This window comes from Diabrotica virgifera, chromosome 3 (assembly GCF_917563875.1).
Source record: "Diabrotica virgifera virgifera chromosome 3, PGI_DIABVI_V3a".
NCBI lineage: Eukaryota > Metazoa > Arthropoda > Insecta > Coleoptera > Chrysomelidae > Diabrotica > Diabrotica virgifera.
This window is the reverse complement of record NC_065445.1, coordinates 175,643,653-175,668,650: the sequence shown is the minus strand read 5'-3', so window position 1 is coordinate 175,668,650 and position 24,998 is coordinate 175,643,653. Positions and strand designations below refer to the sequence as shown.

The 24,998-nt window shown below is 33.2% G+C and overlaps 1 protein-coding gene and 1 long non-coding RNA gene across 2 annotated transcripts in view; one reads left to right on the top strand and one right to left on the bottom strand.

The window, feature by feature from the left end:
• The window catches only part of LOC126881408 (zinc finger protein 227-like), a 91,146-nt gene extending 69,827 nt beyond the window's left edge, over nt 1-21,319 (top strand). Inside the window, exon 2 of the mRNA XM_050645671.1 lies at nt 17,858-21,319. Within this exon, the coding sequence (XP_050501628.1) occupies nt 17,858-19,422 (1,565 nt within the window). The 3' untranslated portion in view covers nt 19,423-21,319. The remainder of the gene's footprint in view (nt 1-17,857) is intronic.
• On the bottom strand, nt 1,356-1,641 carry LOC126881409 (uncharacterized). The gene is made up of 2 exons (XR_007696838.1): nt 1,593-1,641; nt 1,356-1,494 (listed from the first exon to the last, which is right to left on the bottom strand). It is a non-coding gene; the product is annotated as an uncharacterized LOC126881409 (long non-coding RNA).
• Nucleotides 21,320-24,998: the final 3,679 nt, after the last annotated feature.

Genomic DNA, 24,998 nt, shown 5'->3' with positions numbered 1-24,998 from the left:
CTCGCGTTAATTTCATTAAAACATGAACACAATAAGATATATTTGAAATAAATTAGTAAATAACATCTAAATATTAGTTTATTGCATGTATTATAATTACTTTAAGGCCATATTAACATACCTAAATTAACACGCGTGATGAAAAGTAAAACGCGTGTGGAAAAGTAAAACGCGTGCGGAAAAGTAACACGCGTGCGGAAAAGTAAAACTTTTTAAACTAAAACGCGTGCGCGAAAGTAGAAATTTTTGCACGTTCGTAGAAAAAATATGTAAATGATTATTTTTGAGATTCAAGAGTAACTGAAGTCTAAACATTGAGTCTTAAGATTTTGGTGAGAAATCGAGGTAATATTTTCCGTAGCAGAAAAAGGTGATCTTTTGAATTTGAATTGTTTCAACAATATCTGCCCAAAAATGTCGCCCGGCACCCTTCCATTTGTTTAAATGGGGCATTTTCGAATAGGAATCTTCAAAGGAACAGAATCAGAATTTTTTCAAATGTGAGCTCACATTGGCTCAATGGGGTTCACAACATCGAATGAATAACAAATTAATTCTTTCAAATTAAAACTTGTTAATTTTAAAAAATCCACAAGGAAAAGAAAAAGTTTTCCTGTAGTTGGCTGTATACTATCAATCACAAAATTGGAAAGAAATCCTTTGTAAAAGGTATAAAATTTTTTTTATTAAAAATCCCTTAAAAGGGCTACATCACAACAAAACGTTTTCGATTTTTATAAAAAATCATCATCAGTGTTCGATCTAAAAATAAGTATAACCGATTTAATGAATATAAAGTTATTATTTAAATTTTGACAAAGGTTAGAGCAAGTTGGTTATACTTACAAACTGGATACTAGCTGAGCCACAAAAGAAAAATATCTAGGTAAAAACCCTTTACATAAAATATAGATGCCTTAAAAGTGCGTACTTCAATAAAAAGGCCTGTGATGGTCACATGGCAAACAGGATAATGCCCTAAGGTAAAGTATACAGGTTTCCCAACACGTGGGATCCAAATTGAGTTGATCACATTTCAATGACTTAATGGCAACCATAGAAAAAAGTGTTGTGTGATTTGGTAGAATGCGATCTTACTCTTTGAAAAATATGTCACGTATTTCAGCGCCATCTCAGCACCTGGTTAAATGGAGGGGTACTACAAATCTGGCCTCCACATAAGTGGTCTGTAGCTTCGACATGATAGGTGTGAAATTTTAAACGTTCTTGTTGTTGATTGGATAGGAAGAGTGGCGTAATCTAGCCTCCATGCTAGGTACATCATAGCCTCCATACGCTACTTCCAATATTTAATATTTTATTCAAGTGGACAATAAAGGTACAACACAAACAACTTTTGTTTCTTAATTATTTATTTATACAATAATGTGACATTTTACATAGAAATATGAGTATTTAATTTGGATTAAATATATGTTTACTCGTTGAATTTTTCCTCCGTCTGCACACAACACCTGATGGGAGCCATTAGACCTAACAACAAAACGCGAAATAAAATGTGTATTTTAAAACTGTTGGATAAACAGTACCTACAATCAGAAAATCTCTACCTTACAATCAGAAAAACTTACCTTTAAAAAGGTACTCGATTACAAAATATCAAAAAACACGACTGAATGACTGAATATCAGCTTTTTATGGTGACACAAACAGATCACATAAACCGACCATATAATAGGTCTGTTCCAACTCGATACAAAACCATTCTTGAATCGATATGCGCATGCGTAATAACGAATAATTATGCGCAGTAACACATTCTTCGTTACTGCGCATACTCGTAACCATTCAAGAACGGTTTTGTATCGAGTTGGAACAAAGCTAAAATGACTGAACAACAACGAACGAACGAACACGAACACAGATTCACAGATAGCGCAGGATTTGTCAAAAGTCATGTTCCACCAATCGCAATGCCGACATCATCGCCTCTGACAAAATGGAAGGAAAATAAATACGATTACATGTTTGCTATTAGAGTGCGCGGGGCATGATGGCAACTGAATGCGAAATGAGTGATGTTTCTGAAAGGTGTCAAAAGACAGATGGACAACGTGACGTGGAATTTACCCTGTATTACGACAGCCAACTAATTGTTAGTAAAATATTTAATGAAAATTTACATAGTAATAACAAACATCAACAAAGTTGTGGCTATAATTACATTTAAGTAAGTACCTTGAATATGTAAGATGAACGTGGAGTATGAAATGATTTTTATAATGAGAATTAGCCAGAATCTATGCAGCCATCTATACATGTTCCTATTCAAATTGAAGTAAGTCCAACTGTGCTGTTGAAAATTTAATTTACTATGAATTAAAAGGAGTGTTTGGTTTAATTGTACCAATGGCAGAGTAAATTAGAGAGTCTGTAGTAAATGGAAGTCTAATATTAAAGTAGTGTTGAAATTAAGATAAGTTGTATGAGTCACAGGAGGAAACTGATATGATATAATGATATGTGAATTAATTGGTTAAAGTACCTGAGTGTTGATATTGGAAGTGAAGAAGAATATCAATTGAACTAATAACCTGGCAAAAGTATGAGGTCCTTTTATGTAACATAGGCATCTAGGACTAAACATGTTTATGAAATAGGGATTTTTTCTATTTTTTATTTTTTATACCAAGTTATCGAGTTGAATTGAAAAGGTTTAAAACTGGATGGATGTATGAAGGTGTATTAGAAAACAAGCAATATGTGTAAAATTAGAAGGTAGTGAATAATTTGTGATTTGATATCAGAATTGTTTACTGTAATGAGGTCTGATGAAAAAGGCTGGGCGCCCCAGAAACCAGACCCCACATCCTATGGATAAGAGAGTGGAAGAATTAGTATAAAAACCTTTTATAAATATTTTTCTGAAGTTTAGTTGGACCTATAACGAAAACCTGATCAAATGGCAATAAGTTATGAAATTGGGTGGAAGAGATCAAATAGTGTTAGAGTTCTGACTGGTCGATTTAGTAAAAACTGTGGAAAAAGTTAAAGTAGATTATTTTGGAAGACTAGTAGAAGTTAAGGGTTACTTACTTAAATGTAATTATAGCCACAACTTTGTTGATGTTTGTTATTACTATGTAAATTTTCATTAAATATTTTACTAACAATTAGTTGGCTGTCTTAATACAGGGTAAATTCCACGTCACGTTGTCCATCTGTCTTTTGACACCTTTCAGAAACATCACTCATTTCGCATTCAGTTGCCATTAAGTCATTGAAATGTGATCAACTCAATTTGGATCCCACGTGTTGGGAAACCTGTATACTTTACTTTAGGGCATTATCCTGTTTGCCATGTGACCATCACAGGCCTTTTTATTGAAGTATGCACTTTTAAGGCATCTATATTTTATGTAAAGGGTTTTTACCCAGATATTTTTCTTTTGTGGCTCAGCTAGCATCCAGTTTGTAAGTATAACCAACTTGCTCTAACCTTTGTCAAAATTTAAATAATAACTTTATATTCATTAAATCGGTTATACTTATTTTTAGATCGAACACTGATGATGATTTTTTATAAAAATCGAAAACGTTTTGTTGTGATGTAGCCCTTTAAGGGGTTTTTAATAAAAAAAATTTTATACCTTTTACAAAGGATTTCTTTCCAATTTTGTTAAGTTTAGTGATTTATAAGAATATTGGTCTCATTATTTAGTTTTTACATGAACCATAATATTTTTTTACAATTATCTGTAAATAATGGCTCATTCTGTCAGAAAATCTCAAAAGATTGTCTATCCAGCAAGGACAGAAAATCTCAAAATATTGTCTGTCCAGCAAGGACCACGAGGAGGTATGAGCCTTCCTTGCCAGGAAAGGGAAGGGTTGGGTATGTTAGTAAGAATATAAAGTTAGTTTTTTTTTCATTTTGTTTTTATTATTTTTTTTCTTTTTTGTTTTTATATTTTTTTTGTTTTTTGTTTTTTTTCTGACTTTATACAGTGAGTCGCATTTAAGATGAAGACACCCCTATATTTCGGCTATCAAAATAAATACCGATTTGAAATTTTGCACAGTTATACAGGTTGCTAATTCACATTTTTTAAGATAGTCAACTGAAATTTAATTTTTAAACGCGACCTACTGCGAATGCACAAACAGGGTGAATCTTCGATATTTTGCTTCGCGTTAGAGATATCGGAAAAAGTTATTTGGAAAAGATGTTCCAAATATTATTATAACCCCACATAACAAATTTTCATGTCGAAATTCGCACTTTTACTTTTTTGATTAATTGTAGTCAGAATTAAAACCGACAGTTCCTGTCCCGAGATGCATCTCTAGACAGCCAATTGTAGATTTAGGATCCTGACTACAAATAATACTGAAAAAACTAAAAATGCGAATTTTGTCATGAAATTTGGTATGTGCGGTTACTAAGTGGAACAACTTTTCCAAATAAGTTTTTCCGATATCTCTAACGCGAAACAAAATATCGAAAATTTACCCTGTTTGTGGATTCGCAGTAAGCCGCGTTTAAAATTTAAATTTCAGTTGACTATCTTAAAAAAATGTGCACCATCAACATGTATGACTGTGCAAAATTTCAAATCTATATTTATTTTGATAGCCGATATATAGAGGTGTCTTCATCTTAAATGCGACACACTGTATAATAATGAATACTAGATAGATGTTCAGGATGCATCGCGATAGCTGTAAAGAAATTAATTAGAAGGACTAAAAAGAATCGTCAGAGTCTTCTGAAGTCGAATCGTTCCCAGGTTGGATAACTATTGGTGCTATTGCCGGTAAAACAGGATATTCGTTTTCTATTTTTACAACATGAGCTTCGCAATTTTTCCACACATCGCTATTAATGCCACTAATTACTTCTCGAATATTCTCAATGGCCACTGCGCTTAATGTTGGTGACTGATTATATTTTCGCAATCGTTTTTTTACGGTTCCCCAAACCATTTCAATTGGATTAAAAATGCAATAGTATGGGGGTAATCGCAAAAGAGTATGGCCGTGCCTGCTGCAAATGGTGTCAATGACGTATTCGTTTTTAAAATTCCGACTTTTGATCATTCTAATTAATTCCTTCTTTACTGGAATCTTTTGAGGAACAGTGATGTTTTTAAGTTGCATAAATTTTAAAATTTCATCCTTTTTCGTGTTATTATTAGGTATCTTATTTAATATGCGGGAATGATACGGCGCATTATCCATAACAATAACTGAATTCGGCGGAATATTGGGCAAGAGCTGTTTGACAAACCACTTTTCAAATAAATCGGCGTGATAATCGGCAGAAGATTTTGTTATATTTTTGGCCGACAATAGCAATGCATTAGATACAAAACCATCTTTGCTTCCGGCATGAAGAATAATAACACGCTTTCCTCTTGAACACGGTGTATTTAAGGCACAATTGTTTGTGTTGTCAACCCAGCCGTACTTGACAACACCATGCGTATCGAACCAGGTTTCGTCTAAATAGATTATGTTTCTGTTTGAATTACGATATTGTTTTATTTTACTCAAATACTTTCGTCGAAGTTCAACGATACGCCGAGATTCCATTATTACCATTCGATTATCTAATTTCTTATATTTAAATCCACAACTTATCAAAATCTCACGCAGTGTTTCCAAAGATATATAATTATATTCAGGGAAATTTCTCAATTTGTCACGAATCAGTTCTAAAGTAGGCACTCTATTTTCTTTGTAAAAATTGTAAAATGTTCGTTGAATAACGTCTTTTGCAGCAATGTCAATCCTACCTAATTTTTTATTTGGTCGCTTTCGTTTTAAGGAATGATCTGTAACAGTGCCTAATTTAATAATTGTGGATATCGTCTTATACCCGATTTTTGTTAATACATGAATTCGCGAAACAATTGCATTATCAGTCATCCCAGTATTTTCTTTTTTTAAACAATCGTACATATTTAGAACAATCCTTTGGGATTGTACGTGCAAATCTTTATTTTTTAATTCGGGGCTGTCATTAACATAATTATCATTATTTATTGATACCACAGAAGATGATGCATCTTGATCATTCGTATCAAATGGTCGCCAATATGCCATCGTAGCAAAAATATAATATTACTTACCTTAAAATAATCCTCCGCCTCTGATAGCTGGTGCTTAAATGAAAGATTTTAGGTGGGCATAACCAGACAAACACGTTGTTCATTTTGATTTATGGCTTTTCAGTTCGGTGTTGCCATAATATGTAATATAATTATTATTTGCTTAGGACTAGGTCATTTATTAAAAACTACTCAAACTGTGTATTAGGCGGTAATATATTTTTTCTACGAGCGTGCAAAAATGTCTACTTTCGCGCGCGCATTTTAATTTAGAAAGTTTTACTTTTCCGCACGCGTGTTACTTTTCCTCACGCGTTTTACTTTTCCGCACGCGTTTTACTTTTCCGCACGCGTGTTAATTTAGATATGTTAATATGGCCTTGAAGTAATTATAATACATGCAATAAACTAATATTTAGATATTATTTACTAATTTATTTCAAATATATCTTATTGTGTTCATGTTTTAATGAAATTAACGCGAGAATTCGATGAAATAAAATAATTTTGACCTAATATTCGAAAGTCAAATCAGTAGACAATAACAGTGGTTTTGAATCGTCGTCATAGAAACCAAGATCGTCGTCATGTTAACCAATTATGCTGAAACTTTGGTTTTGACAACCTTGTCAAAGAATTAATTTGTGTACATATGTAGTTTCATATTAATTAAATTATTGATTAAGATTTGGTCATTTTTTAAAGACTCGCAGAAAAAATATTGTTCCTAACGCTTGCAGAAAGTCTCTTTTCCGCACTCGACTGCTTGTCGAACTCCCGCTTCGCGTCGTTCGACAAACTGCAGTCGCGTGCGGAAAAGTATGACTTTCTGCACTTGTTAGCAAAATAACTATTTCTATTTACACGTTATACAATGTATGTCCATACTTTAAAATAATTACACTTTTATAAAAAAGAACTTTTTTATAATACTTAAAACCTTTTTATTATTTATAGGCAAGAATATAAAATAATTTAACGATAAACCATTAGGACACAACATGTTTGGAAAGAATAATTAACTTATAAAATATGATTTTTTAGTAGGTGTATTAACTGTTATTTATAATTATGGTTCCAAAAATTACACTAGTATAAAATAGTATTTTTTATAATACCACGGTTGTTTAAAATAGTATATATAATTTTAAGTATATAAACTTTTAATTATTTATTAAAAAAATTAAAAAAAGATACGCAACAGCCGGGTTCCAACTGGGGACCTCTCGATCTGCAGTCTAATGCCACTGATGCAACATCAATTTGTAGATATCGATTTATTAACGTACTTTAAAATATCATTGCATTAGTCACATTTTTAAAATAGTTTGAAATAAAAAAAAATCGATTTATCCATACAGTGTGATTGGTCAGTGGGGTAAAGCTTTGTAAATCCGTTATAAGTAATAGATAGTAATAAAAGTTAATAACAAAAATTGTAGCCAACTTTGATTACAGATCAATAATCAGTAATCGTAAATTGTAAGTTTAAGGGCCGGTTGTTCGAACGGTAATCAACATTGATCACTATCAAATACTTAATTACTGTCACAACTGTCAATGTCAACTTTGGTTAGGTTGCCGAAAACATAATTATTGATGACAATTATGAAATTATTTAATCAATTATGTTAATAATTGTTATGTTAATTGACTACCTAATCTCATATTTATAATTAACTATGTTTTCAGCAACCCAACCAAAGTTGACATTGACAGTTGTGAGAGTAATTAAATATTTGATAGTGATCAATGTTGATTAGCGTTCGAACAACCGGCCCTTAGACAATTATTCAGTCATGGCTTACTTAAAATTTGGACAGATTTAGACCCCTAATTATTAATAATTTTGCTCTGAAAAATGATATTATCTCGAAAACTAATAAATTTACGCATAGGGAATGTTATACAAAAATTATAATATGGTAATGGTACTTTTCGATAATTAGCAAAACAACCATTTTCGAAAATTTTGACAATAAATAAAAAATATGACGTCAATAAACCATTGACCTTGTGCTTGCTTTTATTTATACAGGTAGTTAAACTTGTTACGATTTTCATATAAAATTAGTTATAACTTTGTAAATACCCCGTATAACATACCAAACCTTTATATTTTTGTAATCGAAAAGTTACGAAGATTTCGAATATAAAATAAAATACAGGGTGTTCTATTTAAAAAAACATAAGTTTGGTCTGCCACTATGTTATCGAACACCCTGTAACATTCTAACTAATTTTGTAATGTGAAGCTCAAAGTTCGCTACAATTTTTGTTATTAAGTTTTATCGCTATACATTACTATAACGGATCTACGGAGCTTCACCCCACTAATTATTAATCACCCTGTATAATAGCAGTAAACTATTGCATTGTTAGCTAGTTCTAAGCTATCCTGAAAATTTCAGGTGTCTAGGTAGCCTAGAACTATTTTTAAAATGGATTATAAAATTTGCGGAGTCCGTGACACCAACCAAGCCAAGTATATTAAAAGGTTTTAAAAAAAGTCTTCTTTAATTTTTTTGTTAGGAAAGGTATTCATTTTTATTACTCATTTCAATGACGTACTTATCATAAAAAGAATTATGTGGAGTTTAAAATTGAATGTAACGCTGTGCTATACATGGTGTCCAGAAACTCTCCCGACAAACGAAGACTGGAGATGCTTCAGATAATTTGAAGACAATTTATCCCAATTCACCTAGTTCGAAAATGCTTCCTAAGGCCCATGTCAGGTTATGCGTTTTAACCGGATGCGTTTCCGCCGCATCCGGTGAAAACGCATAGTGTGACAGATCGGTCCGGTTGCGTTGGAAACGGATGCGTTTTGAGTCATCGGTACGCGCTTACAAACTGCACCAGACTAAACGCATAGTGTGACAGGTCGGTCCGGTTGCGTTGGAAACGGATGCGTTTTCACCGCATCCGGTCAAAACGCATAATGTGGCATCGACCTAAGGGAGATAGAGCCCTTTGAAGATAGCGTCATGGTATTAGTTTTGCTTAAATATCTCCAGAACGCTTCTACTTAGAAAAACTAAAACTGCTACACTTATTTATCTTGCAGAGATAAATCAATTACATCAATTACGAATTTCTAGTACCAGTCATAGGCGCCCGTTCTGGGTAGGGTAACGGTTATTTTATCATATAACTTTTTTATCTTTAACTTCTAAGCATTTTTTATGCTGGATTAGTAAATTGTAAGATATTCTAGTACTAAAAGGTACTCTTGCTTTAAGTCGGTAGGATGCACCGTTTTCGATAAAAATCAATTTGAAAATTTTTCGTGTGTTGAATTTGAAAAAAAAATTAAAAAAAAAACTATTTAGAAAAACGAAAAGTGGTACGTTCATTTATCTTCCAGAGATAAATCGATTTCCTTACTTGCGAAATTCTAGTACCGGTCATATGCGTCCGTTTTGGGTAGGTCAATCGTTATTTTATCGCATAACTTTTTTGTCTCTAATTTTTAAGAATTTTTGACACTTGATGATTAAATTATGAGGTATTCTATTACTAAAAGTTACTATTACTTTAAATCAGTAAAATACACCATCTTTTTGACAAAAATTTTCAAATTTTCTTCAAATTTAATCAACGAAAAATTTTCAAATCGATTTTTCTAGAAAACGGTGCATCCTATCGCATTAAATCAAGAGTACTTGTTAGTACTGGAATACCTCACAATTTAATAATCCATTGTCAAGAATGTTTAGAAGTTAAAGACAAAAGAGATGCGATAAAATACCAGTTGCCCTACCTAATACGGGCGCCTATGACCGGTACTAGAAATTCGCAATTGATCGAATCGATTTATCTCTGGAAGGTAAATAAGCGTACCAGTTTTCGTTTTTCTGAATAACAGTGTTCTGGAGATATTTAAGAAAAACTAATTCCCAGACGCCATCTTCAAAGAGCTCTAGCTCCCTCAGAAAGCATTTTCGGACTAGGTGAATTGGATTAAATTGTCTTAAAATTACCTCAAGGATCTCCTGTCTTCGTTTGTCGGGAGAGTTTCTGGACACCCTGTATAAAAGAGCTTGAACATTCAAAATCGATTTTCTCCAAAAGTACATGCACGGACATACAATAAGTGTTATGCCATCACATAATGTGAAAAATAAGTTTTAAAACAATATAATAATAGTTGGTGTTCTTCTTTTATTCTTGAAATGAAACGAAATATACTGCATCTGACCATCACATCTAGTGTTGATCTTTGGATCTATTTGGTTTTTTATTAGTTAAAATTTGATATCTACTTTTAATCTTTAAAGTTCATTAAAGCTAATTCTTATCATATTTTCATAATGAAAAAGATTAAATTATCTGAACTGCCTTATTATGTAGATATTACAGTATGTAGCCGCTTTAATACCATATCAATATATCTTAAATTTTTCATGTTTCCAGGTAAGGTATAAAATCAGTGAAATTTGGAAAAAAATAATAAAATTCTTGAAACCATTTTTGAGAACTTGGATTCTTAAAAGTTGTTTATGTTTGATTTCTTAAAAGTAGATCATTATCTATAACTCTATAAAGTATTACCGCTAAAATCATCAACATGGCAACGTCGATTAGACCGAACGACCAAATTGTCTCCAGACTACAATGTTGCCGATATTCGAAAATTTCTTGAGAGTATACGTAATATATACAAAGTTCACAGTTGCTTTAATTCATGAGTGAAGAGTTCATTGAAATATTAAGTACCTAGTTAATTAATTTATAGATATATTTTTTGAGAATATTTTCATATTATTTTTTTAAGAGTGTCGTTGACTAGCAATTGAATAATAACGAATAGAGAATAGAGAATATTTTTTAATATAAACTTAGGAATTTTAGGAAATATATCTGACAACCTTGATTCGAAAGCGGGTCTCTTTGATACCACAATGAGGCATGTTTATGTTGGAAAATTATTAGTGGATGTACAGTACATTTGTTCTCGTCTTGCTAAGGCACGTCGAATAATATATCGCTTTTACTACTCCGGCGACTTTAAAACAGTACTTCCGGTTTCATATTCTAAAACCGGAAGTCCTAGGTCAAATTTCTCACCTTTAGTGCCTATAGTAACCATATAAATAATAAATAAATATATAAATATTACAACCACATATATTTGTTCTCATCTTACTAACGCACGTCGAATAATAAATCTTATACTATTTCAGTGACTTTCCAACGGTACTTCCTATTGCAACTCTAAAACCGGAACTCCGAGGTAAAATTTCAAATATATGACATGTACCATTTCTGCGTCTATAATATGGCACTTCCGGTTAGAACTTTTTAACCGGAAATGATATAAAAACCAAAAGTATACATTTGTTCCCATCTTGCTAAGGCACGTCGAATAATATATCGCTTTTACTACTCCGGCGACTTTAAAACAGTACTTCCGGTTTCATTTCTAAAATCGGAAATTCTAGGTCAGATTTTTCACCTTTAGTACCATCCTTGGATTATAAGCTCTCATTCGACACCTCATTTGTCATTCTACCTGGTCTAATGACGGAGGAGTTAGTTTAGGTACTGACGGACGGGTATAATTCGACGTTTTCACATTTTTTCAAAATTGGGTGAAAACAAAACTTTCGAAAACTGTATGTCCTAAACTACTCACGTACTTTTCAGTACTATTCTACTCGATGTCTATTAGGAATGTGCAATGCATTGGTATACATTTCATTTGGAACGATTTCAGAAGTGTAGGTTTAATTTCACCTCCAAATTACAATCCTTTCCAATTCAATTTCTAACTAATATTGTGACTTATTCGCAGTTAAAACAGTAAATTTAAATAAATACTACGACCATATAAATATTACAACCTCCATGTATTTTGTTATATTTTTTTTTTTCATTTCAAAAAATGTCCGTACTTAGATGTATTATTTTAGCAACAATTATTATTTATATGTTCACATTAAATACCAACAACAATGCTTTTTGAAACAAAACAAACAAATATGATTTTGCTTTTCTCATATCATCTTTAAAACGTTGAATAATGAAAAATGAAAAAGCAACTGCTATATCAAAATAGCTGGTCGGAGCATCTTTAATAGTCAATACCACGCCACGGGCCACGGACATTTCACCTCAATGGGCGCCTCGCCTTAGACTTTGCTATAACTAAGGGAATACCTGAAATACACAGCGGCATCACCCCCAGTTTTCATCTACATTCGGACCACAGTCCCATCTTGATTACCTTAAGGTGATACAGTAGCGATCAACAGGTAGCCAAAACGCGTTCCAAGATTGCGGCTGAACTTTTGAATATTTTTTCGAGATATTTGGCACACGTATTCGTAATATAATAAAGAATGGCGGTACAGAGCCCAATTTGAAAAATATATTAATATGTGGAAATTACTCTTTAATTAAATACAATATTAAAAAACGAGCCTGTACCGCCATTAAGAAGAACAAAAAATACACTTTCTTCAAATAAACTTTTTTATCCGATGCCTAGATTTTGTGTCATTTTGGAACTACAAATGAAATAAAAAATTTTAGTAGTTCCAAAATGACACAAAATCTAGGCATCGGATAAAAAAGTTTATTTGAAGAAAGTGTATTTTTTTGTTCTTCTTAGTGGCGGTACAGGCTCGTTTTTTTAATATTTTATTTATTTACAGAGTAATTTCCACATATTAATATATTTTTCAAATTGGCCTCTGTAACGCCATTCTTTGTTATATTACGAATAGGTGTGCCAAATATCTCGAAAAAATATTCAAAATTACAGCCGCAATTTTGGAACGCGTTTTCGCTACCTGTTGATCGCTACTGTTTCCTCTTAAGTACCAATATAATTTGGAAAACTGTCAGCTGTAAAATATCTAACGGAACAAATACAACAGGCCGCTTGGAAAGCTACTCCTGTAAAGGGAAAACCGTTGATGAAAGATGTAGTATACCCCCCAACATTAAAACATTAGTAGAAGAGAGAATAAGAGCCCGTCGCAAATGGCAAAGAACAAGAAACGCGATAGATAAACAAATTTAAACAGGCTCACACACAGACTTCATTCCGCTATCCAATCAGCCAAAAACGAATCCTTTGAAAGATATGTCACAAACCTTTCTCTTTCGCTTTTAAAGCCACAAAGAAATTCAAAAAACCGGTAGTAATGAAATCAATAATTAGGAAAAATGACGGAACCTGGGCTCGACCAGATATAGAAAAATCCAACAGATTCGCAGAACATCTATCAACAGTTTTCTCCACCCCACAGGCCAACGATATTAACGACGAGAAAATTATAGACTTCCTTAATGCACCCTGTCAGCTATCATTACCACTAAAATACTTCTCACCAAACGAAGTCCGTAACGAAATAAACCTGCTTAACCCTCATAAAGCTCCAGGATTTGACCTTATAACTGGCGAAATCTTAAAAAATATCCCAAGAAAAAGTATCGTCTTAATAACCATTATTTGTAATAGCCTCCTGAGACTATGCTATTTTCCAGTGCAATGGAAGTATGCACAAATTATAACGATACCTAAACCTGGTAAACCTCTAACTGAAGCCAGTTCGTACAGACCAAAAAGTCTTCGAAAGGTTAATCCTTAACCGAATAGAAACAATAATACCTATAGAAAACCTGATCCCAGATCATCAGTTTGGTTTTCGCTCAAATCACTCAACCACACAGCAGTGCCGTAGATTAGTCAACAAAATAAAAGAGAGCCTAGAAGGGAAACAAATCTGTCTATCAGCATTCCTCGATATACAGCAAGCATTTGATAGAGTGTGGCACGAGGGTCTTCTCTTCAAAATAAAAACTCAGCTAACTGGCCAAATCTATCTCCTCCTTAAATCATACTTGTCCGACAGATACTTCCAAGTTAAATACGAAGGTACTCTATCCAACTACCACCAAATAAAATCAGGAGTATCTCAAGGCAGTGTACTTGGCCCATTCCTTTACCAAATCTTCACTGCTGATATTCCTATTAGCGAAAATACACTAAGGGCAACATTAGCGAATGACACTGGTATACTATGGTTTGTTTTTAAACCAAGAGGAGTGATTCAAATTTACCGCGCTGTAATGCTTGTTTGTAATTGGTCCAACCGCAGGCAAGTTTACTCCACTATTATAAAATTTTGACACCAATGACATTTATCAAATTTTGACACAATTGGCTGGCATTTCATAGTTTAATTAAGTTATATCGGCGATTTTTTGTATTTTCTGCGTTATTCCTTTAATTTTTAGATTTTTAGTCTGCTTTTATATAAAAAGCAGTAGTTTTTAGAACTCCTTAGCGACGTATTAATATAATATAATATTTATGGATTACCGTCGAGGGCCGACATGATCAATTAAAAAAGAAGATGTATTTGGTGATTATTCTAGTGACTTTCTTGGTGGTAAATTACTTTTTAGTTTACTCCTCCTGGTTAAAAAATAAACATTAGCATCAGACATCAAAGAAATATTAGCATTTAACAAATTGCAAAATCATCTCAATGAACTAGAAGACTGGCTTAGATGCTGGAAAATAAACGTCAACACAAACAAGTCTTGACAAGTAAATTTCACAAATCGAAGAATTAGATGTCCACAACTACACCTAAATAATTCACATATACCAATAAAAACAGAAGTAAAGTACATGGGCCTTCATCTAGACGAAAAACTTACTTGGAAATCACATATTGCAGCCAAACGACGACACATCGACTTAAAAGTTCAAAATATGAGCTGGCTAATCAACAGAAGATCGCAACTTTCATTAGAAAACAAACTGACCATCTGTAAAACAATACTCAAAATAGTGTGGACATACGGAATCGAGCTGTGGGGCTGTAGCAAACCATCCAACACCAAAATACTAAGACATTCCAGTCAAAAACTATTCGTATGTTAGCTAAAGCCCCATAGTACGTGTCAAACCAAATCCTACATGCAGACCTCAACATCCCCTTCATCAATGATGTGATTGCTAACCACTCCAGAAGATACATGAATCGCAGCGCAGACCATCCAAACCAGCTCATAGACGAATTATTCAACCCCACACTGGTTGACAGACGCCTAAAAAGACTTTGGCCAGAAGGCCTAGCTGCTAGGTAAATTCCAGATAGTCGTCAATGGACGACACCTGTCACAAGCCAAGAACATACATCATATTTACTTTTTACTGTATTAAAGTAGATTGTAAATTAGCAATAAATAAATAAATAAATAAAAAAAATGTAGGCTTGTTGACGAGGGATGTTGCGGCCGCGGTACGGGCGGTGATGAGATCACGTAAGCTCCGTAGTCGTTGTCAGGTCTATGCACCTAGTCAGTGGGAACACAAAATCCTATGCTAAAACGTTACAGGGCAGTACCCTTCTACTCACATCTATATTCTTTGGCGGCAGGTACAGTAAAATTCTTCTTTCAGTACAATAAAGTGTTGCTTTACTGCCGCAAATGAGTACAATAATGAATGACTTTAGTGACGGTTGGCGATAAAATAAATTAAAACTTTACCGATTTATAGTCTGTTTTTAAACCAAGAGGAGTAATTCAAATTTCCCGCGCCGTAAAGCTTGTTTGTAATTGGTCCAACCTCAGGCAAGGTTACTCCACTGTTATCAAATTTTGACACTAATGACATTTATAAAATTTTGACACTAATGACATTTATAAAATTTTGACATTAATGACATTTATAAAATTTTGACACTATTGGCATTTCATAGGTTAATTAAGTTATATCAGCGATTTTTTGTATTTTCTGCGTTATTCCTTTAATTTTTATATTTTTAGTCTGTTTTTACATAAAAAAAAAATTTTAGAACTCTTTAGGTACTTATTAGTATAATATAATATTTATGGGTTACCGCCAAAGGCCAATGTGATCAACCTAAAAAGAAGGTGTAGGTATTTGGTGATATTTCTAGTGACTTTCTTGGGTGTGAATCTGTCTTTTTAGTTTACTCCTCCTGGTTTAAGAACAAAGCTTAGTAATTATTCAATATTGATAACTATCGATTACAAATCGAAATGGCCATCTTGCAAAAGTCATATGTCATCACTGTCATGAAATTATTATGTCTAAAATTTAAAATGTCTTTAAATTGTAAATTGCAAGTAAGTAACCAATATCAAATTATGTTGGCGATAAAATTTTGTATGCACCACATCAGTACAGACTTTTTATCGAACTCGTTTGTTATTCACCTCGCACGCTACGCTCGCTCTTCTCATAATATCAGACTCGTTCGATAAAATATCACTCTACTGACTTGTACATAAATAACTATTTTCATTCTAACTTTACAAAAATCTACGCGGAACTAAACAATGCATCTAGTTTCAAAATAAATGAAAAATTGCGTCTCTAAGTGCGCTAGTTACAGAGATATGTGACATAATGTTAATGGTAGGGGAATCCAAGCGGGGATTTTTGCAGTTACTCAAGCGCGTCAGATTATATTATCATATGGGGAGAAACGTGGTCCCTGCAGATGTACCTCTACCATATATTCGCGGTGTGCAAGTACTTGGAAGGGAAACGAGAAACGACCGTGCGCGAGTCGCGGAGAATATTGCAACTATCTTAAATAATTCATATTGTCAATTGAAATTGTCAAATTGACGTATATTTCATACCTTCTGTCATTGAGGCAGAAAAATTATATATTGCTCCACAATATTGATATGATATGCAATTATTATATAAAGGTAAATTTAATTAATTGTATTTTGCTTGCAGTACTGCATTTTAATAACTAATTTTATTTACTACATACAATTGTTTACGTTTGCATAGCATAACCTGCATCTTATTTTTTCTTCTTATTATTTTTTTGGACTATGGCCTTGACAATTATCCAGTAACCAGGACTAATATAATTGGCCAATATAATTAAAAGTGCGAATTTTAGTATAGAGCGTAGAAATAGAGGTCGCTTTGCCGAACTTGCACGGTCCCAATTGGCTCTTAACATAGTACACAGGGGAGTTCGTTCAGGGGGGCCCGAAAAAAAATCTATCCTTAAAAATACTCCTAATTGTCAGATTAAGATAAGGTAAGTTAAGTACATGCAAAATATTGTATATTTAAAAAATCTGACGATTTTCACGACAAAAAGTTTCACAAAAAATATTTCGCGAAATAAACGTCAGATCGAAAAACTTAAAACTACGTGTTCAATATTTTTCAAAAATCTATCAAAAGATACCAAACATGACCCCCGGAGACGGGTGGGGGGTAAATTTAAAATTTTAAATACGAATCCCTCGATATTTCGCAAAATAAACATCAGATCAAAAAACTGCAAAATACACTTATTCAATATTTTTGAAAAATCTATCGAATGGTGCCAAACACGGTGGGGCGTTACTTTAAAATCTTAAATGGGAGCCCCATTTTTTATTGTAGATTTGGATTCTTTGCATAAAAATAAGCAACTTTTATTCGAAACATTTTTTCGAATTATGGATAGATGGCGCTATAATCGGAAAAAACGATTGTTGGAAATTGAAAATTAAATTTAACTTTTTTTGGTTTTAGGACCTAATAATCACAACCCAAAGGGCCCCAAAGCGCTCGAGTGACTGCAAATTTAGCATACTCTGCTCCCCTACCATAACTTTGTCGTTAAATGGGACTGCGGCTGTCCTTAAACATGTTTTAAACAAAAACTGTTTTAAACCTGAGAAACAAATGTTAAAACATGTTTTCTTTGTGTTTACATTATTTTTCCCTTGTTCTCAAATATTTGTATTATAGTGAGTTTGTATTTTAGGCTATCTGCAGCAAGTAGACAATAAAATGGAAATTATGGAGACACTAATTGAACATTCATCTTCCGAAGGCAATTTTATGGGTCCACACGCTGAAGAAAAATCACTAAATCAAAATAAGAAAGTTGCGACTGGACGAAGACCTTACAAGTGCGAAATTTGTTTTAAGCAATTTAATCGAGCAGATCGTTTTAAAACACATTTGAAAGTGCACACTAGAAAAAAACCTCACAAGTGTGAAATCTGTTTAAAGCAGTGTATTTCAGCAGGTCATTTGAAAACACATTTGAGAGTGCACACTGGCAAAAAATCTTTTAAGTGTGAAATTTGTTTTAAGCAATTTAGTGAAGCAAGTAATTTGAAAACACATTTGAGAGTGCACACTGGCGAAAAGCCGTACAAGTGTGAAATTTGTTTTAAGCAGTTTACTCAAGCAGTTCATTTGGAAACACATTCTAGAGTGCACACTGGAGAAAAACCTTATAAGTGTGAGATTTGTTTTAAGCAATTTAGTGAAGGAGGATCTTTGAAAACACATTTGAGACTGCACACCGGTGAAAAACCCTATAAGTGTGAAATTTGTTTTAAGCAATTTAATGAAGCAAGTACTTTGAAAACACATTGGAGAGCGCACACTGGCGAAAAACCGTACAAGTGTGAAATTTGTTTTAAGCAGTTTTCGCAACTAGGAGGTATGAAACAACATATGAGAATTCACACTGGTGAAAAACATTACCAGTGTGAAATTTGTTTTAAACAATTTAATAACGGAAGTGCTTTGAAAAGACACTTGCAAGTGCACACTGGGGAAAAACCTTACAAGTGTGAAATTTGTTTTAAGCAATTGACTAGAGCAGGTGATTTGAAAATACATTTGAGATTGCACACTGGAGAAAAACCCTATAAGTGTGAAATCTGTTTTGAGCAGTTTACTAGAGCAAGTAATTGGAAAATACATTTGAGAAGAGTTCACACTGGAGAAAACCCTTTCAAGTGTGAAATTTGTTTTAAGCAATTTAGTGAAGCAAGTAATTTGAAAGCACACTTGAGAGTACACACTGGCGAAAAACCTTATAAGTGTGAGATTTGTTTTAAGCAATTTAGGGAAGCAAGTACTTTGAAAAGACACTTGCAAGTGCACACTGGGGAAAAAACTTACAAGTGTGAAATTTGTTTTAAGCAATTTATTCGAGCAGATCATTTCAAAACACATTTGAGAATACACACTGGCGAAAAACCTTATAAGTGTGAGATTTGTTCTCAACGATTTAGCCAAGCAGTTAGTTTGAAAAAACATTTGAAACTGCACACTGGAGATAAACCGTACAAGTGTGAAATTTGTTTTAAGCAGTTTACTATAGCAAGTCATTTGAAAACACATTTGAGAGTGCATACTGACGAATCTTACAAGTGTGAAATTTGTTTTAAACAATTTAGTCGTAACGGAATTTTGAAAAAGCATTTAAAGATACACACCGGAGAAAAACCGTACAAGTGTGAGATTTGTTTTAAACAGTTTATCGAATCAAGTGATTTGAAAAGACATTTGAAAGTGCACAATGGATAAAAAACTTGCAAGTGTGAAATTTGTGAAAATACATATAACTAAACAGCATTGATCGTGATATTCTTATTTTAAAAAATTATTTTTGTATAGACTTCAAATTTTTCCGCCCCCTGAAATAACCTGCCGCTCGACAATTGTATATGGAGAATAAGGTTCAACCACGAGTTATACCAATACTGGATGTCCACTTCTAAATGGCTCAAGATAGAAATATGCGGTTAAAATGGTTCTTAAAATTTAATAGGGAAGGCGGTATTAAAATTGATATAGAGGTTTTTAATAGAGAAAGATGAAGAAGTTTATATTTAGGGTTTTAAATAGGATGTAAGAGAGTCCCTAGCCCAGCTAATTTATATAATTATTGAATATTGTAGTATTTCTCACTTAGAGAGTATTTAGTTGTTATAAAGGACTTTCGTGAGTCATAATGGTGAACACCTCACCCCTTTAACTTCTGCTAGGTGAGATATTTATTTTGGGGTAACCTTTGCTGTTGTTTTCCTTATATCTCACCTATTGTAGGTTTATTTAGATTACATTACTAACTTTTAGTATTAAGACATTTAGCTACTCCCCTGGATTTGAATTGTGTTCACTAATATCTACCTTTTCATGGCTTAGTAGTGGTGGTACTTTATTTCTTTTTCGCGGCTATGTGGTCCTGGACTTTCGTGTATCCCATTACTACTGTTAAGTCATTTAGTTTATGTATATACAGGGTGTCCCGAAAAGATTGGTCATAAATTATACCACAGATTCTGGGGTCAAAAATAGGTTGATTGAACCTCACTTACCTATATACAATAGTGCACACAAAAAAAGTTACAGCCCTTTGAAGTTACAAAATGAAAATCGATTTTTTTTCATATATCGAAAACTCTCATAGATTTTTTATTGAAAATTGACATGTGGCATTTTTACGACAGCAATATCTTAAAAAAAAATTAAGTAAAATTTGTGCACCCCATACAAATTTTATGGGGGTTTTGTTCCCTTAAACCCCCCCAAACTTTTGTGTACGTTCCAATTAAATTATTATTGTGGCACTATTAGTTAAACACATTATTTTTAAAACTTTTTTGCCTCTTAGTACTTTTTCGATAAGCCAGTGTTTATCGAGATATTTTGAATATTTGTCGAATCCACCACATATTTGTATATGGTTAAGTACGGTTATAGAGACCTGTTAATAATCTGAAAATTTATTTATAATTTACATTTTTAGGTATATTTTGAAAAAGAAGCCACATCTCGATAAAAGGTGACTTGTCAAAAAAAGACTAAGAGGCAACAAAGTTTTAAAAACACTGTGTTTAACTAATGGTACCACAATAATAGTTTAATTGGAACGTACACAAACATTAGGGGGGTTTAAAGGAACAAAACCCCCATAAAATTTTTACGTAAATATATTGAAAAAGAAGCCGCATCTCAATAAAAACTGGCTTATCGAAAAAATACTAAGAGGCAAAAAAGTTTTAAAAACGTTGTGTTTAACTAATGGTACCACAATAATGAATTAATTGGAACGTACACAAAAGTTTGGGGGGGTTTAAAGGAACAAAATCCCCATAAATTTTTTATGGGGTGGACAAATTTCACTATAATTTTGTTTTAAGATGTTCCTGACATAAGAATTATACATGTCCATTTTCAATAAAAAAATCTCTAATAGTTTTCGATATATTGAAAAAAATCGATTTTCATTTTGTAACTTCAAAGGGCTGTAACTTTTTTTGTGAGCAAATTTGTACTAAGGTAAGTTAGGTTCAATCGAACTATTTTTGACCCCAGAATGTGTGGTATAATTTATGACCATTCTTTTCGGGACACCCTGTATAACTCATTTATACATTGTTTATCGAAATATTTATTATAAATATATTTGTTGTTACTATTTTGCTTTTTTTTTCAGTTTCTACTAACAGTATACGGTGATGAGCGATCTAATAATCGACAAAATAACGCAAAATATGGAAAACAGTATATTTATTGTTTCCCACCTTAAGACGTAGTCCTCTGTATAATATAGCAATACAAGGTAGATAGTGTCTTTTTCTGGTAAGACGTAATTTCAGGTTACTTTCTTTATTTTAATTTGTTTCTTGTTGATCATTCCTTCCAAATTCTCAAACTAGCCATGAGTGGCGCTCACATTCCGTTTTCTTAGGCAACTCCGTATCTCTATCGTATTTTTCATACCATTATATTTCCAGTGGTCTTATTTAATTGCATTAATTTTTGTGTTAAAAGGTCTCATTTTCGCCATTGTTTATTCATTATGTTTATTATTGTATTTCATTATTAAATATATCTGTCTTTCTATCACAAAGCCAAACTTCAGTGTAGTAAAGCTAGCCCGAATCCTCACATGAGATTTTGTGTCTTTCTGGCCGTTTAAATTTGTTCCTTTGAGCTAAGCCATTCTTTATTAGTATATTCAATAACTTCTATCCCAGTTCTTCTTTAAATTGTAAGTTCTTAGTCTTTCCAAATCACAATACCCAGACTATTGTGTTACACTCTCTAGAGCAAATTATGCATAAATACAAAGATTGCGCTGGGCAAGTCACCTTGTAAGAATGGATAACGACAGAACACCTAGTAGAACGCTTAGCGGAACTATGGTGGGACGTCGGCCAGTAGGAAGACCAAGGAAGAAGTGGGCAGACGAAGTGAGAACCGATGCTAAAGAGATATTGAGGGTGGACAACTGGAGGAGAGCAGCCAGAGATAGAGATACTTGGAGGCGGATGCTGGGGGAGGCCAGGGCCCAACTTGGGCTGTAGGAGACATAGGAGAGAGAGAAATCTGCCGCTCGGGGCACACTTTGCCCCGCCCTAATTCCTAGCCTGGGCAACTAGTTAAGAATAATTGAGCCCCTCAGATGAAAAGTGATATAACTCACAAACGTTTGTTGGTGAAGTGGTATTCTTCTAATTACAAAACACCAACTAAATTCAATCATTTTCGGCGTCCCATATAAATTTCAACAAATTCTTGTCAAGAATCCATCACAACTGACTCAGTAAGTATTACTGAGATATTTAGTTTAACATGCAAAATCTTTTATTTGCCAAAAGTTAAGTTATATGCAGTTATACCACCACATTTTCCTCTGAGCGGGTCAATTAATAAAGAAAAATCATTTGCAATTCTTTCTGAGAAAGCAACAATTAAAAGAAAAAATATTTGCGCTCTCTGTTCTGAGTGAAAAATAAGACAGTTTTGCCTTCGCATTGCAACTGAATAAAAATGGTATACATTTTTATTTCATGTTATATTAGTTTTACTCCTTTGAGTAACTAGGTCCATTTTCCGTTGGAATTTACCAGCTGAACAGACGGGGTCGTGAATTGTAAGTTTTTGAGTTCCCTCTTGTCTTCTTCGCTTCAGCATCCATCTGGCTTGCAATTTTTAGAAGCCATGGAGGTGTTACCAGGAAAATGGTTCAATAAGTTTTCAATTAAATATCTTTTAGGAATATTTTTCAACATTTTTAATATTTCTATTATGTTGAAAACTTTGACTTTCAGTTACCAAATGTCGTTAGACACCTACTCCATAAACGTCAGTTGCAATGCGGGGATAAGCTCTCGGAGTTTCGTCACTTGGGCCAGAGAGCAGCAAACCTACGCCTCTCTGATGATGATTCCAAATAGAGTCGAAAATCGTCGATTTAGAGTGCTGGTTTGCGCTCTCTGTTCTAAGTGAAAAATAAGACAGTTTTGCCTTCGCATTGCAACTGAATAAAAATGGTATACATTTTTATTTCAGAAAAAATATGTTTAATTGAAACAAATGGTTTTAGACAGGGCGGTAACGGCGGGTTCGTTGGGAAAAATATTCCCATGAAATATTTTTGCATGATCACATTCGTGAGACATCCCAGAATAAGGTTCAAGAAGTCGCCCACGAGAAAAGTGGGCCAATTTTTTTTTTAACAATTTTTTTTTAATCAAATTGCAAAAATTAATATTTTTGGCCCGGACTATTTTTTTTTTTTTTAGGTTTTTTCGACCATTCTGGACAAAAAAGCTCTCTTATAATTTTTCTCTAAAGTTGATCTTTTTCGAGTTATAAGCAAGTTAAAATTTGAAAAACGCGAAAATTATTATTTTGAAAGTCAGAAAGTGACTAAATCAAAGTTTAAAGTCGCCGCTACATGATGCTGAAGAAATCTGTGTCATTAATTTACTACTAAGCTGTTATTTTTAATTAATAACAATGAGTGGTTAGATCGTATTGACGCTGCTGTAAATGTGAGTGCGTGTAAGATGCACAATTGGACTGCTGGAATGGCTTCTCACGGTTCCCGGGAAGAGGGGTTATCGTGGGAGGTCTTGTCACTGGGAAATTTCTGGCGTCTACTTATTTCTTAATGATTCTTTAGTCAAAATTCACTGAGAGAGAAATCGCAGCAGCACTTTCTTTTTTTTATTAAGCGAGAAATGAATTTTTTCTGCACAAAGCTCTACTATTCCGTAAGTATTTTACATCGTTTGAAATTCACATTGTATTACCAATATTTTTTTTCTTCCAAAAATCAGAAGTAGTTTTGGGGACATTAATACATTAGCCTGAAAATGATTTTTTCACTTTTGTGACATTTTTAAACGCTTTTTCCAGGTAGAAATTCAATAACATACATACTATTATAAATAGCAAAGTATTTTCGAGTTTGTTTGGGTCAATGATAAATAATATACATAATACTGTTTACCAATTTACATCTGCTTTATAGATTTTGAGAAAGCGTGATATAGGGTTCATCAAGATAGGCTGTTTGAATATCTAGAAATGTTTGGAATAGATGATAAAGATCTGAGACTTTTACAACATTTATATTGGAATCAAGAAGCTTCTATTCTGGTAGATGGCAAAGAAAGCGACAACATTTGCATTCAAAGAGAACTTTGTTTAACGTATACTCAGAAATAATTTTTAACGAAGCCTTGGAAGGACAATGTGGAGTTCGAATGGGGGGAGATACTATTAACAACATCAGATATGCAGGCGACACCGCGATCGTGGCTGAAAGTATCGAAGATCTTTAATTCCTTATAGATCGAGTCACAAGAGAATGCTCCAATAACGGACTTGGCATAAATACAACAAAATCAAAGTTACTTGTGGTTAGCAAATAAGACGTCAACCCTATGCAACTAATTGTCAGTAATGAACCTATAACAAAAGTTAACCATTTTAAATACCTAGGATGTTGGATAAACGAGACACTAAATCTGGATGAAGAAATTCTCAGCTGAATTTACAACTAAAAATCAAGTTCCTAAACTGTTATGTGCATCCTGTATTACTATATGGATGTAAAACCTGCATCATGATATAGCCGATATGTAACCGATATGTATAAGCCGATTTTGATGATATACATAGTTATAAACAAATGAAGATCAAAAAACGCTAAATTTTCGCTTTTTTCGTCTATTACCACAAAGTTAAGCATTTTAAAAAAATTTGGGAGTAAGAAACTCATAAATCATATGAAAAACTTCAATATGGCCTTCGCTAAATATATCTATCCTTATTGGTTGCTTAGAAAATTGCAAAATAAG